General features: G+C 43.7%; 1 protein-coding gene across 1 annotated transcript; it reads right to left on the bottom strand.

Annotated features, from left to right (window-relative positions):
- Positions 1 to 3,420: 3,420 nt before the first annotated feature.
- On the bottom strand, positions 3,421 to 5,462 carry LOC123163078 (indole-2-monooxygenase). Its single transcript, XM_044580839.1, has 2 exons — positions 4,562 to 5,462; positions 3,421 to 4,439 (listed from the first exon to the last, which is right to left on the bottom strand). Exons 1-2 carry the CDS (start codon positions 5,447 to 5,449, stop codon positions 3,816 to 3,818), a joined length of 1,512 nt encoding a protein of 503 aa, XP_044436774.1. The 5' UTR covers positions 5,450 to 5,462; the 3' UTR covers positions 3,421 to 3,815.
- Between the last annotated feature and the right edge of the window lie 11,035 nt (positions 5,463 to 16,497).

Genomic DNA, 16,497 nt, shown 5'->3' with positions numbered 1-16,497 from the left:
TAGCCATCTGGCTGGTGATAGCATCCTCTGCACATAATTTGCTTAACAATATTCATCATAAACTCACGGTTAGCTATAATTTGACTTGCTTTCATGACCCAACTGCACATAAAACATCCGGCATATTAGTGTGATGTTGTGTGATGCCAATTGGGCAGGATTGTTCAAGTATGTAAGCATTGAATTAACATCACAAAAGTAGACAGGACCCCATGTTAGAAGTAAAGCAGTGAAAAAAAACATTTTCAAAAATTCATTTCACAAACTCATTAGTGCGTGCGCAAGATTTACCCAAAGCTGACACCATACCACACTCGACCCACAAGCCAAGATAAGTTTATGGCTACCGCACTGGAAAACAAATTTAGTTTATATCTATCTCTCATGCGTGATGTTTTTTTGCTGATGGGCTAGATATATTCTATGAGTATTGCCAACAATAATTTTGGAGGCCAATTCTATTGTAATCTCCAGAAACATTAGGCTTCCTTCCCTGCAAAAAAGAAAAAAAATAGAGAAAGAAAACAATAGGCTTCCTGCAACCTGTAGAAATCGCATCCACCTCGTCTCGGCTGCCACCTATTGGAAAAACCGACTAAGATATCCAGGAAAATAGGAAGCGAAAATTCGTTGACTCAAGATCCACTTATATTCTGATGATTGCAACACTTGTAGAAGCCCTCGCCGGCAAACTGACCGCGGCGGGCGACGTACGTCACCCCTACACTGCCGCAATGCGGGCAGGGGACTACAGACAGGGCAACGAGCAAGCGCCGCTTCCCATGCCGGTCGTAAACGGCAGGGGCAAAGACCAGGTAACGCGCCGTGGGAAACCAACATCCGTCCGATACCGAGTCCGGTATATTCGTCGCTCTTTACAACAGTGTAGTATAATGTACAAATGCCCTGCAAGCCCTACAGTACCGAGACGGCCCACATCCCGAAACGAGTAAATGGCTATCGATACCGGGAGCGTGCGCGCTCGTCCGCGCCTGTGAATTTCTCTGCCTAATGTGTCCTTTTGTGAAGTAGCAATGCATTGTTCAGCTTATAATCTATTCAGTGAATTTGATGGTCTTATCTCATATGTTTTGTTATTCTACAATCTCCAAGCTGACATCATGGATCACGCCCTCCCGTACTTATAGGAATAACTTCTTGCTAACATTCCGAGCCATGACTGTATTTAGTCTCAAATATGCTTGAGTTGTTACCTTTTTTGTCCTAAATCTGTTTCCTCGTCTGAATCAAATGTAAGTTGGTTATGCCTAGCCATGAGGTCCAAATTCGTTTTTCTGTTCTCCATATTACTGTTGAATAAATTGGTTGGCCAATGTCAGCCCATTTGTTTCCTGGCAGTGGCAGGAAACATCAGCACCACACTGCAAATCTTGAAAAAACAAATGGTGGGCATACGATGCTTTGCTAATGGATGGTGTTAGGACACAAATGTGAACCATACAGGTTGAAAACAAGAAGGATACCAACATACTATGTCATTGGTTGTATTTTTCTATGGGAAAGTCATTGGTCGTACTAGGATAGGACAATACGTGTAGCATCATTCAACTAGGCTATTGCTAGGCAAAGTTTTACTTCGGGAGGAGTTGCCTGTTGGTACACTGGTTTATACGACCACTTTAGTTAGATTGTTATCTTGGAGTTACAAAGGAAGGCAATATTAACTCTACAAACATATTTTAAGTACATGCATGATTTTTGCTTCTCCTTCTAAGTAGAAGACAACACGTAATCTTGGTTCATGTTGAAAAGAACAAAAATGATTCTCAAATTACTATTTGGTTTTTGATTCACCTATATTTTTCTTTCCGGAATTCATTATATATATTAATCTTAGCCCACTCCATTTCTCTTTCATGCTGATATGTAATAAATTTTTCATATTTTGTAAAGTCATGTGGATCATATGACACCAGGGATCTACCACAATGCCCATGGTCCGTATAAACGCATTTCAATATTTGATAGCACTTCCACTTGATTTATAAGATTAGGCAAATAATTATGTAGCCGCTACTGAGGGATTCTTTTTTAGGTACATGAAAGAAATGATACTGCAGGTGTACTGTTGTCTGTGAAATTTGTGTATCTTTTTATTTTTATATGATTTTTATAATTATATTGTCGAAAACAAACTTATTGTGTTTGTGATGTGCAGTGTGTACAATGGCCAACAATTCCTCATGGACAATTACTAATGAGTATACGAAGAAATCATGTGTTTCTCAACATAACAACATGGCAGAAACTCATGGACTCAAGTTTGTTTAGCTGCTTGACAGTATGGCATGATTACACACATCATGCTGCTCTATGTGGTTCAATAATTGTACACTGTATTTAAGAAAGTATTGTCAGCAGTTTTGTTTGTAAACATCTGAATATCATTGGTTTCCATAATTGAAGCATTAGTGATTGTATGCTTCACTTTTCCGCAGAATATATTTATATAATTAATACACTCAGGGGACTAAAAAAATGGTGGAACTTCTTTCATAGCCTCAGAAAATTTTAAATTTTTATTTTTGGCAGCTTTTGACACATGTTGAAGAAACCATTAAGATTTTCTAGGCTAAGGAAAACAAACAATTCTATTTTGATGGGACATACAAATGTTACTTAAATGTATGACTAAAGAAAAAACTGTCGTAAGAATTTAATTTCAAGAGTAACATCAAGTGTATGAATTCATAAACGTGTGTATTTACATATAACCAATATTTAAAAATTCATTGCTCTAAGTCGTTGCCAAAATAACTAGCCCGTGCAACTGCACGGGTTGATGACCAGTAAAGATAAAGGGACACACTCACGCAAAGTATGCATGCAGCTGCGCACCAGCATGCATGTTTGCACATGCACACAAAGCATGCACGCTGCTGCACATTCACGCAGCATGCATGTTCGGTCCGTTCAGATTTTATGCTTACAATCATACCGGTCGTCAGTCATGACGCTCTTATTTTGAATAGGTTAATAAAAAGTATTGCAAAAAGCTACATGCAAAGACAAATATTTAACTGCGAACCAACATGTGGTTGGATGGTTAGGAGGATAGTGGTATCCCAGCTCACGAGGGTTCAAGTCTTGGTGTTCGCATTTATCCTTGCTTGATTTCAGGACTTCTGGCGGTGTGCGTTCAATGGAAGAAGACGTTTCCATTGACTACGAGGCGCCTATGGTGGCTTTGTAATATTTCAAGATGATATGCCGGTTAAGTTTCTCGAAGGTGCTTAACAAGGATAGGGTGTGCGTGTGTGCGTTCTTAGGGATGCGTGTATGCACATATATATGAGCGCCTGCGTCTATACTGTGTTAAAAAGGGCAACATTTAACTTACCGTAATATTTTGAGGTCGGTAGAATCGTATTACTTCCTTTTGCATTTTGCCACCATCCATTAATATAAAGCTATATAATTTAGAATTCACTAATGAAAAATTACAATTTTCTCACAAATCAATCATGAAATAAAAGGTAAAAATCAATGTGATGACCAATATTTCTCTTTCACTAGAAAGCAGTAATTAGAGACAATGCTAAAATACACGTGCGCACGCAGTCACACCCACATGCATAGGTACGCATTGACACACGTATATAAAGATTGGGCCAAAATCGGCAATCCTGCTTCCTTTCATTAACCACCCGCGGCCCTCTCTCTGATTTAACCGCATGAAACTGCTTAAAAAATCGACTGAAAAAAGAAACTGATGATTGATTAATGGCAAAAGCGCTGACTTAATTATTGCAGATAGACTACTCGCACGAGGATATGGATCGTGGAAAATCAATCTAGAGGTCGTGAGCCACGCGTGGGACAAGAAGCAGCTTCACCTTCCGATGCACATCGATCCCGTATTCCTCCGTCATATCGACGCCCGGGGACCCCTCGGGCAGCTCCCAGTCAAAGTGGTAGATGAGGTTGGCGAGAATGATCTCAAATGTTACGGCGGCGAAGGTTATGCCCGGGCATATCCTTCGCCCAGACCCAAACGGCAAGAAACGGAAGTCGTTCCCCTGGAAGTCGCAAGCCGCATCCATGGCTCCTTCCATGAACCGCTCGGGCATGAACTCCTCCGCATTCTCCCAGCAGGTGGGGTCCCTGCCTAGAGCCCACGCGTTGACCATTAAGCGCGTCCCAGAGGGTATGGTGTAGCCCTCTACATCGCATTCGGCTACGGAGAGGTGGGGTATCAAGAGAGCCCCCGACGGGTGCAGACGCATCGCTTCTTTCATCACGGCCTTGAGGTAGCTCATGCTTGCAAGGTCTTCCTCGGTGACCATTTCTTTGCCCTTGGTCACGCAACTCCTCACCTCGGCTTGCAGCTTGGTCATTACCCTTGGGTTCCGCATCAGCTCAGCCATGGCGTAGTCAAGTGATACGTACGTTGTGTCTGTCCCGGCTTCAAACATGTCCTGCATCGATTAGTTGGTACGTAAAATATCTGTCAGTAATTTGAGCACAACTATAAATGGAAAGCATGTGCGAGTTAATTAATGGAAGTGGAACTCGATCGATCGATCTGCATTGTGCATACCATGAGTATTGCCTTGATGTTATGATTGGTCAAGCCGTACTCTTGTTGAACGGAGAGCAAGACGTCGATAAAGTCCTGCTCATCCTCGACCGTGACCATCTTGCTCGCGTGCTTGTCGATGAGGTCATCCAGCAGGTCGTCCCATATTTTCTTCTGATTCACGGCCTTGCGGGACACCAAGTCCAGCCTTGCAAGGCTGGGGAAGAAGTCGGTTAGTATAAAGCCCCCTAGAAGCTTGGAATTGATCTCCAACAGCTCCCGGAACATCTTGTTCCGGCCCGCCTCCCGGGGGAGCCTGCCAAGCACGGCCTGACATATCACGTCGTTGGCGAAGTAGCTGAAGACCTCACTGACGTCCACCGCCGAGCTCGCGGCTGTCGCGGCCTTTACCCTGTCCAGGACCAGCCGCAATTCCATCTCGCGGGCAGCGCGGTTCGCCCGGACCTTCCTCGCGCTCAGGAGGTGGGTGGTGACGATCTTCCTTAACTGGCGCCAGTAGTCGCCGTAGGGGGCGAAGGCTATGTTGGTGGAGCCACTGAAGAGGATGTCGCCCACGGGGGAGTGTGGCCGGGATGCGAACAGGTGGTCGTAGGTGCGTAGGACGGCCTTGGCAGCGCGAGGCGACGAGACAACGAGCGTGGGGACGACGCCGAGGTGGATGAGCATCACATCGGGGCCGTGCTTCCTGGCGAGGTCGCGGAGGGCGACGTGGGGGAGGGACCCGACGAGGTGGAGGTGCCCGATCAAGGGGAGCTTGAACGGAGGCGATGGGAGCTTGTTGTACAGCTTATCTGCTCTAGAACTCAACGTCACCAGGTACACGACGATGAGGAATAGGAGAAAGACGAGCCATAGTGACTGCGGAGTTGCAATAGCACCTAGATCCATGGCTATCGTGAACTGTGCGAGTGCAGTTGATAACTTGATAGCTGTCCTATCGGTTCTTTTATAGGCATGCTACGTTTCCTTTTTGGACGCACGGCTAATCTCGTACCGTGTGTGATGCTATTATATCGTACACAATTCTGGGCTAACTACTTGTGATTGGAAGGCCTAGTAGCACCACTCTGCATTTGTGTTCTTTATGGCCAAATTCACTGTTTTGACCATTTTCCGTTAGTTTAGCGCGATGTGACCCTATGTGGAAAATTATTTTGTATCTGACCCTTTTTCTATCACCACTGTCTATGGCGGTAGGGTAACAAATCCTACCACCAAGGCCTTTGACGGTACGACTTACCTGCGCCGTCACATCCATTTTATGCGAAAAGACCCTACCGCCATGGTCTATGGCGGTAGGATGTGTTACCCTACCATCATAGGGTCCTTTTCGCATAAAACAAGAGTTTTATTGCATGTGTGGCCCCATCATAATTACATGCATGTCCCTACCGCCAAAGACAATGGAGGTAAGGTGTTTTTGACACCAAATGGGCGTGACAGTGTAGGTAAGTCCTACCGCCAAAGGCCTTGGCGGTAGGATGTGCTACACTACCACCAAAGACAATGACGGTAGAATAAGGATCAAATCCGAAAAACTTTTGCACATAGGGTCAAATCGAGCTTAAGTTAAGAAAAAGGGTCAAAACAGTGAATTTATCCTTTTTTAGATAGCTTACGCATAGGCCATGTGGTAAGTGGGGTTATTTATTTGGTCAATCCTCTATGAAGATTGTGGGTCGAAAGTTATTGTAGACAATGTTTTTTCAATAAGACCCTTTACTAGGATGTCGCTTTTAACTGCGGCGACTATGGCACTCATACCCTTCAAGTTTCGCTGATGAACCCCTGGACATTGATTCCGGTGCCCTGGCTCTGACTAGTAGTTTAGTTTAGTCTTTTTTTCTCTTGAGAGTAGTATTCAGATGAATAGCAATGCTTTATCTTCGAGCTGATCTTAAGGGCTTCTATCGTCCTCAAGTTCGTTCATCAGGGCGGAGTCGATGGAACTCCAATCTAGATTCATTCCGTCTCCATGGGGCACCGATGTTAGCATTTGTCGTCATGCGTGTGCAATGTCGAGATTCGATGCATATCGGGTGCTTCAGATTAAGTCAAGAATTAAATTGTGACAACCACGACTCTCGGATGTTGGTCTTTTGGGGCACATGCACGAAAACTTTCTGATATCACCAACAAGGTTAATTCAACTCCAGTAGAGGACCTGCGAGAGTGGCATGTCAACGGCTCATTTTGGCAGCGATAGTGGCTGTTCAATGATGGAGGACCCTTGACTGAATTCTTTTTATGTTTGGGTGTTTTGTACTCCTTACCAATCTTCATAATAAATCTAGAGTGATGTTCGCAAAGCAAAGTCCTCCAAAGATATATGCAACTTACAAAGTATAAGTCTAATTCATAGGTGTGCCGCAGTGTATGTTCGAGAACTTAGGTGTGCATGTGCCTGAGCATTAGGTGGATGACAACGTTGAGAAATATATGGGTTTTAAGCCCATTTGTTTTTAATCTCTAAAGGTTCATGCGGATGCCATGACTAGGTGGTGCGAAGTTTAGTCACACCTAATGAATGAAGGAGAGTGGAGGCCCATTTATAAGAGTTTCACTTTTACAGTACATGCTATTGGAGCTTGAGGAGAGAAGTGGTACATCTGAGGTCCTCCTCCTCCGCCGCGGGCTCAGGCATATGTCATGAGTGCATTTAGTTTTTGCTATTCAGGAATGAATAGTTAATTGGTAATTAATTATGAGTTATTAACGGTCGCTCCACAAAGACGTCGGATCGTGGGCTGTTGCCAACTCGGCGTGGGTCCAAGCCACGTCTCCCTGCCATGTCTGCCTATTTATTGAAGGCGTCGACAACCCAAGCTGTCACCCAGATCAGATCACATCTGCTTTGTCTCCTCGCGCATAAATCCATCGTCTTTCTGCTCATTATATCATATTAGTTATTTGATAGGCAATGGACGTTTCGATTTTGGGCCCACCATTCGATTTTGGTACTGTGATGTTTTCGTCATACACAATTCTGTTTTCTTTTTGAGGGTCACAATTCTGTTCTAGTATGTGCGATTAGACGTCATTAATATCAGCACATTGCACTTGTATTTTTGAAGACAGCTTAGGCATATGTCATGTGTAAATAAGCTTTGTTTCTTGGTCAAGTCCTCTATGCAGATGTGGATCAAAAGCTATTGTAGACACCAAATTTGTTTGAAGAAGTCCCCTCGCTCGTTAGGATTTCTCTTTCGTCTCAGGGCAGCGGCGGCTATGGAATTCAACCCCTCAAGATCCATTTCCCTTTGCCTCCGACTCAGGCAACAGGTGGCATCATCCAAAAATCAACAACGTACATGGTGTAGGCTAATTCATAGGTGTGCCGGAGCATTAGGTGCGTGGCTGCTGAATTGTACAAGTTGTATATTTCAGTATAGGTGTACGCCCAGCCAGTTTTAACTACAGAAAGCGACGTGCCCAGCGTGTTCGGCGTGGAAATAATTACGATCATCCTCCCTTGATAAAGAAACGATATCACCCATGCATTGTCCGTTAATGAAGCGTGTTCGCCATGGCGATTTTTTAGGTTTGTCCTGTGCGGTTACAAGATTGGTGTGTCGGTGTGGGGGGACTGCAATGCGGGACATCATCTTTGTGAAATTACGCCGACAACATAGTTTATAAAATCTGTGAGAATAACCACCTATCATGTGTTTTTTTAATACAGTACAATCCCAGACATTTACATATACGTACATATACTCACCTTTATGAACGCACACACGCATACTCTACCCATATGAGCACCTCTGAGATACTGAGCCGGATTCACATCTTGAGATTGACGAAGTTAACACATGTTTATGCATCTCACCAGAAACCAAGAGGTGGTGACAGCTCCGCAACTGACCCCCGCGTCGCCGCTGCTGGCGACACAGGGGCAACCCTAGCCGCCGCAGGAATCCCCCCTCCCACTCAACCCCGCGTCGCCGCCGCCGGAGGGCCGGCCGACAAAGCCGCGCCGGTCCATGGGATGGTGGCGGCGGGGCAGATTCTCCCTCCTCGCGCACTGCGCACCCCCGTTCCTTTCCTCACCAAGATGGTGTGGCGCTCGGGCGGCTGGATCTGGTTAGCGGCTGCGCGGCGTTGGGGCACATCCATGGCGATCAGACTGGCATCCGATCTTGGCAGCTGCGGTCTTGGATGTCATGGGCGTTGGCTTGCCTCAATTTATATGTAGCAGCCGCGGCTGTGCACACAAGAGGCTAGGCGGTGGCCGGGAAAATTGGCGGATGGAGCAATCTGCATGGGCAGCCGGTAGCTCGATCTGGCCAAATCACAGTGGTGAGCCAGATCCATCATTGGCTGCTCGAACGAGGAAGATCCGTGGCTTCCATAGGACTTCTTGTTTGGAGTTTTGGCCGCCGGCGTTGAGTTGCTCACCCACCACTAGTTTGCAATCTGTGTTGCGTAGTGGTGGATATGCAGATCTTCTCGTCGCATGTCAGCATGGCGGTGCATCTTTACTGGCACTGCTCTGGCTACGGCTGTCTCTGGACAAGTAGGGTTGCGGCGATGAGCTGGCCTTTTGTGTATTGCGGTGCGGGCCACCGACGATGCGATCACCAGTTGGTCGTGGTGATATAGATCAGTTTGGCCGGATGGTGGTGGTTGTAGACTGCTCTGCAGCGACTTTCTACGGATCCATGACAGTGAGGTTATCGAAAAGAGTTCGAGAGGTTTTATCTCTTAATCCGGCGGATGACTTTTCTGTGGTGTGTTATAAATTAGGGCAACGACTTGACGCACAGGGATGTTTTGTGGAGTGGCGGCGGTCAAATTGTAGCTGCTGGGATTGCGGATATGTGGTGGCGACAACATATGTGTGGCTTCGATGGTGGTGCTGGGAGCACCTGGTCTCGGGCTCCGGGGCGAAAGCCTAAGTCAGACCTGAGTGGTCATACCTGGCAATTAATGGCAATATTTTTTATGTCGTTACCTTCTTGGAGGCATTGCTCGGATATGTTCAGACTGTTTCTTCAGGGTAAAAACTTTGATTCCGGCCTTTGTGTTTGGATCCGGCGACGGCGGCACTTGAGTGTCGCTTCCTTCCTGACGGCGTTGCTGTTGAAGATCCTCGTCCTCATGTGATGTCAATGGTTGGTGCAGAAATGGTCTCAGTTGTAGTTTGTCGATCGTTGATCTGATCACTTTGAGTTTTTTTTCTTTTCTTTTTCTTTTCTCCACACCTTGACATAGCTTTTGGTCTTATGACTTTGCTAGTTGTTGGTGTGTTTTCGCGTGTGTTGGGTTAGTTGTGTGCATCCTAGTTATGCAGAGGCCGGGTGAGTGCTCATATTGTATCCTCTTGATACTCCTTTTGAGTCAATAAACATCCTTTGTCGAAAAAAACATGCGTCTCGTAGTCGATGGGAACACTCTGCTCCCACTGAACGAACATCACCGGAAAGTCTGAAATGAATTCTGAAAAATGCAAGCACGGACCTACCCATCTGCGCGAGGCTCACTTCGCGTGTATAATGAACTTAAGGAAAACCTTTAGGCCAAGGGATTTGTTCTGCCGAAGGAATCCACGGGTAGCACCGTCATTCGTCCACACGAAGCTTGTCTTCCTCGCCTTCGGTAGAACGCCGCCTCGCCTTCATCACCCTCTCTGGTGAATTTCAGCTCCTTCCCTCTACCTTATAGGTTTTCCTAGATGCCCAAGAAAGTTTTGCCGGCGTCCTCCTTGACGACCAACAAATACCTTTCGGAGCCATGTTCGCGCATGAAGTACTACTTCCAAGGCGCCTAAGTCGGTGGCCCGTCCTACTTAACGACCAACAAATACCTCTTTGAGGCGGCGCACCGGGAGCAGCATCGGGTGGTCACATTCGCCAAGGCCCAGGTGGCACCATGCGGGTTCTCGCAGACCCCACGCGCATGAAGGCTTGGGCCCTCGATAGGTCTAAGAACATCGTTGAGTCAGATGCCCGCAGCCGACACCAGTTCAATACCTAGCCCCTCCTAAATGGGGCCGTGGAGTCCAAGCGCGCCATCTCTTACAGGAGACAGCTGAGCGTCTCAAGCGCGAGGGCGCCGCGATGGCCGAGCAGGGATGTTCCAACACCTGGCTGGCCTTTGGCCACTAGCATGAAGACGATTATCATGGTTGCGCCTATCCAGAAACGGGGACTGATGCCGGACATGGAGTAGATGAAGTACCGTCGCTCTTGCTACCATAGTTGAGTGTGTTGTGATGTGAGTGGCGTACGGGATCTCGCCAGGGACACCGAGGTGGCAGCCACGTATGGATGTTCGCATGGTTGCTCTTCGGTGGGCATCATTGTGGTGGTGGTGGCTAACCTCCCGGGTTGTGAGGCCCACCAGAGGCTTGGACGTGCCCTCTCTCTCGAAGGGGCGCCCTCTTGATCCGGATCTGGAGATCTGACATCATTGCGATTCCCCTGGCGGCCTCTGGGGGGGGGGGGGGGCGTTGTCGTGGAGCTTAGGTGTACTAGGTCGTATCATGGGGGTGTTTAGTTCTTCCGGTGCTAGTTGCTGGTTGCGTAGTCGCGTGCTTCTGCGTGTGCTAGATATGCTAGGATTGGCTTTGTAACTGGGCCATATCGTCATCTTCGGGTGTTGCTTTATTTATAAAGTAGGGCGAAAATTGTTTCAAGCAAGTAAAATGCATTCAGAGAGCACACGCTGTAGTGATCAACAACTCAATAAAGACCTGTTAAATTAGCATGGAGGAGGCGGAACTCCGGGTCAGCCTTGCTGGTCTCTATATAGGTATCACTCTATTCAATCCTATAATTTTAGAGACTGGCTGTGCTTTTGTGGTTGCGATCCTTGCAAATGAAAAAGCTGACTGGTCAATAAGGAAGCGATGAGTATCAGAAGGCTTATAAATAACTCTAAAACTTCCAAGGTTAATCGTTCGGCAAATGTGATGGCCCATCTGATTGCAAAGTTTAGCTTTGATAATAGATCGGATAGTATCCTTTTTAATAATGTTCCGCCTTGCTTGGTGAATTTTCTAATGAACGATTGCAATTACTTAATTATTTAATTAACATATGAGGTAGTTTATAAAATAGCTTTATATTTTCAGTCCAATATAGGATCTACGTAAACGATATTAAAATTGTTGATCCTTCAGTTGATACCATAGATCGAGTATATGCCCCTCAGACTAGCCACAATGGGTAGTAACATAGACTAGTAACATGTGTACTATGTTACTAGTCTATGTTATTATCTCTATAGTGGGGAGTAATATATGTGTGGTAACATGCAACACTTCATTTATTAGGCTATAGACATATCTTGCCTTGATATGCGTGATGTTACTCATACTACTAGTACTACCTACGTCTAGGTGAATAAGTCATTCTCGTAGTTCTAGGTCATCGATTTGAGCAATTAAATATGTGTTATATGTCATGAAAAATATATCACTAGATTTTTACACGGATGTATTTTCTAAATATATATTTTTTGTCACGTATAATAGATATTTAGATAGTTAAATCGTCGACCTAGAACTATGTGAATGACTTATTCACCGAGACGGAGATAGTAACTAGCTATGTTAGCACTTTCCTCTCTTTCTTCATTTATTACTTGTCATATCATCTATTTTATCAAGATATGTGTGATGTTACTACATATGTTAGTCCCACTATGGGTAGTCTCATACGTGCATCCAAAAGCATCGTTGTAGTTGAACTTCTCGGGTCCCATGAATTAATTAGGCTGTCTGCCTCTACACAACAATTGATGACCATAGATCTCATGCGCGTGGCACGCGAAACTCGTACTACAAAAGCACATAAAGTCAATGACCGAGCAGTGCTTACATTATTGGATGCCTACAAGTTAATTGATCCACTATTTTCACAAATTAACTCCATTCAGATAATAGATAATGTTGCAGACATCCTTTTCAAATGCAGGAGTGACAGGACAAGGTGATCTATTATTAGACTTATTACTCTGCACGTGAAGCTGGGTTCTACTACCTCCGTCCTAGTTTATTGGTCATTTTCGTATTTTGTGCCAAAATTTAACCGTAGATTTATCTGACATAATGGTAATGCACCGATACAGAGGGACTAGTTTTTATGCATACGTTCATTTATTATTTTGTATAGTAATTTTTTATGGGGAAGTCCTATGTGATGATAACATATCATGTTACTCCATTTGTCTCTCTCCACTTTAAATAATGTTCACATCGTTTTTCTCTTATATGTGGCATGGATGTTACTCTTTCCTTTCGGGTTCATTAGGCCAAAAATTATTTTGGAGTAAAATTTGATAAAACATTTTAACTAATAAAATTAAGCTATATGTCATAATAGTATAGAAAGCTCTTTCAAATACAAAACCAAAAGTGTATTTTTGTTGCATATACTTTACTTTTTATTTATATAGATGACCAAAGTCTAGTCTAAAATTTGACGGGGCCCAATAAAATCGGATGGAGGCAGTACTAACTATGTTAGTCCGACTACGAGTAGTCTAACTGTTCCTTTGATACTCTGTTGGTCCTGTTTTGGAGGGCCTACAATTTCAATCTCTCGTACCAAGGCTAGCATGGAAGTTAGTGCAATTATAGGGGGTTAGATCTTGGCCAACCGGATCTCAGTAAATAGTTGGCCGGCCATCATTGAAATCTCACATGCAGCACTTATTAAAGCATGTATAATAGTTGACAAGGCAGTCTTAAGCTCGCTACATAATCTAAAGAAGACAATAAATAATTATACACAATGGGTTATTTCTTAGTCATATTTTTCATAACTAGATATGTCTAAATACAAGGTGACAAATATTTTTGCCAAGAAACCATGTCTTAAGACAAGCCTTTTCTTATTGTTTCTCTCTCCTCCCCCTAACATTTATACTATGTGACACTCTTAAGATAACAACATTATCCACTTTTAAAATATCCATCGCTGATCCAATGCCTACACTTTTCTCATATTGATCTTTGCTAAGTTACTATTACCATTACTATTGCTACTCACTGCTATCAAACTATCATACTACTATTTCCTGTGCTGCCGCTAGGAGCTCTCCATCGGTCAGCGCATCACAAATCTCATCCAACTCCAGGACCGTCCCATGGTCACTGTCGGGTCACTACAAAACTTATATATGAGGCCATTACGTTTCTCGTCCTGCCACTCGCCATCGCATGGCCAGGCACCACCGCCGCAAGAGCTCTCCGCCGGTCACCCAGCTCACATGGCAATGGTGACGAGAAACGTCGTCATTGATGACTTGCGGGCCATCAGCTAGTTTAATGGGAAATAGAAAGAAAACAATTTTTTGGTGAAGCTGTTTACGGAAACTGAGAAAAAACCTGACCAGAATACTTTCCCAAAATTATATAGACTTCGCTATAACCACTTACGGGAAGGATTTTACTGGAGCAAATGGTGTTGTTCTTGGGCCCTGAATAAACAATTGGATGGAGAATGGTATACAAGGGCCTGATGGTAACTCCTTAATATGTGCCTGGCATCACAATTCAAGATAGGCCGTGAAACGTCAAAATCTTTTTTGAATTCCAGGGAACTTCTCCCGGACCACGAATCAATAAATAGGAAATCCAATTGAACATACATGATGTTACTTAAAATCTCCTTGTTTTCTGTAGGTACCAATGATAGAATATCAGCAAATAGTTGAAGTTGTAATTCTTTGTCCGAGAGCAGGTTCTTGAGATCATTATGGTTACCATCACATGTATTGAAATGAGCAACTAAGAAAATCCCTTATGTGGTAACTGATTATAATATCTTCAAAAGGTAAGTTTTAATTCTTTCCTTATATTTTAGTTTACAAATTTTAATCTTGAGAGGATGACCTGAATCAATTTAAAGTTTCAAACTGACCTAGCATCTCTTGCATGGATTGATGTTGTACCAACTGGATGCCTCATCTTTTTGGCTTATTCTTCCGGTTCATTTGACACTAACATGAGTTACAAGCATGTATGTATTAAGAGAGCAAGAAATTCAATAATGTTTTTAGGGTACAAATTGTATAAACGAAAAATCTTAGCCCAGGATATTTGGCCTACTCCAGATATCTCACTGTAAGTAGTTCCAGCCAAAGAATAGATGTTGCATTACTGGTGCTATATTTTAACTCCAAATGCAATACCACACGGTCCATTATTTTTTCCATTTGCATTTATTTTTAAAGGTTTGGAGAAACTCACGAGTTGCAATTGTTTTTTAAGAATTGGGCATAACACTTCTTATTTTCTCTACTTGTATGTTTCTTTATTTCGAATTGTATGTTCATCGTTATGACAAAGTTACAATGTATAACTAGTCTTAAAGGAAATAACCAAGGAAACATGTATTTAGGCTCTTTTTTTTGCGAAAATGTATTTTGGCTGATATGTATAAGTATGAATCGGTCTATATGTTCTTATTATATTTCAAAATCATTCTGTATTTTTGCAATGTTTTGAAGTTAAGGTGTAACTTTTTTAAATTGCTAGCTAGCTTGTGCGTTCGCAGGCGTTGATAACGGAGTAGTAAACAAAGTTTTAGCAGTAAAATGCATTCGGTGGGCTCTCAGTTTTGTGCTCCATACCTTAATAAATACCGGGTAAATTAGCTCTTTGTTTTGATGAACTATTTATGAAAATTTAGACTCTCGCTCCGTCCGGCATTACTGTCGTAAAAATGGATGTATCTAAACATATTTCTAGTACTGTAGATACATCCATTTCCGCGACAAGTAATTCGGGACAAAAGGACTACTAAAATTATTGATCAACCACTTTTTTTTATTTGTATTGATCCGCCACTTGATACCATAGATCGTGTGTATGCCCCGCATACGTGCATGCATGTGCGTTGGTGCGGGTCTTCTCAGGTCATATGAACATGCGCGCACGTGGTTGGGTGTCTTCTGGTAGCATGAATAAATTATAAACTTTTCCTGGTAGCTCATATTTAGTTTTTCGGTCTAGCTGTGTTCTCGCTAGCTCATTTCAGCCTTGTCGGGTTGCTGACATGTAGAGCACGTGAAAATTAATGCCTTTAACTCTGTGTTGATAGTGATGTTCTTGGACCATGCATATACGTCCACACGACCATAGCAGGGCGGTCCCCGCAAAAATGCCGCGGCATATCATTGCGAATTCTAAATCTGTGATCTGGTGATAGATATCTTGCACGTGTTATTTGAAAGTATATGACGGTGAAAAGCTTTGTAAAATAAGTAACCTTCCTTGAGTTCCGAGCCATGAACCATACACTTCTGGATACCTCCCTGAGTGCACCAAAAAACAAACTAGCAACCGGTCCATTATCATAGCTATCACATATAGTCCATATCAATAAGTCATATAGGAATATTCATATAAACATAGGAAGTTCACAAGCATCGATCATACAAGCTAGTCACATAAAGGAACTGTGCAAGTAGTTCACAAGAAAAATATCAGCTCCGCGGACATGGGGAAAAAAACGTTGCACATTCTTAAGGTTAAATTTGTAAAATTGTTTTCTTGATTTTTGTTTTTTTCCTGAGAGTTGAAATGATGGTTGATGTGTCTTTTCTATACTAGAAGAAACAGCCTATATGCTGTCAAAACTTTTGATTTTGATATTCTACCTGTCTCAAATTATTTAAACCAGACGCATATTACGGTGAACACGTATGGGTAGATCCAGCAGGATAGCCTAGTCGGTCCATCCATATGGGATGGAATCACGGTGGAGCAAGGGGGGGGGGGGGGGGGGGGGGGTAGGGGGCCACTCCATTCCCAAAGAGCGTCGGCACGGGTTCAGCTCAGTGCCTGCCGTATATGCTTGTAGGCCTAAAAAATGATTAATTAATTCTTTTAATCCTTCAAATAATCAATTTTGTTCGGAACTCTCCCTGCTCTCTCTAATATCATTGTCGTTTGTTCTCGCTTCCCAGCTACAATTGCAAACATG

This window comes from Triticum aestivum, chromosome 1D, assembly GCF_018294505.1.
Source record: "Triticum aestivum cultivar Chinese Spring chromosome 1D, IWGSC CS RefSeq v2.1, whole genome shotgun sequence".
Taxonomy (NCBI): domain Eukaryota; kingdom Viridiplantae; phylum Streptophyta; class Magnoliopsida; order Poales; family Poaceae; genus Triticum; species Triticum aestivum.
The sequence above is the reverse complement of the archived record's forward strand: the minus strand, read 5'-3'. Positions and strand labels throughout refer to the sequence as shown.

Coding starts and splice junctions, on each gene's coding strand:
- LOC123163078 (XM_044580839.1), bottom strand. CDS start 5,449: ATGGATCTAGGTGCTATTGCAACTCCGCAGTCACTATGGCTCGTCTTT. Junction 4,440..4,561: donor ACATCAAGGCAATACTCATG/GTATGCACAATG, acceptor TAATCGATGCAG/GACATGTTTGAAGCCGGGAC.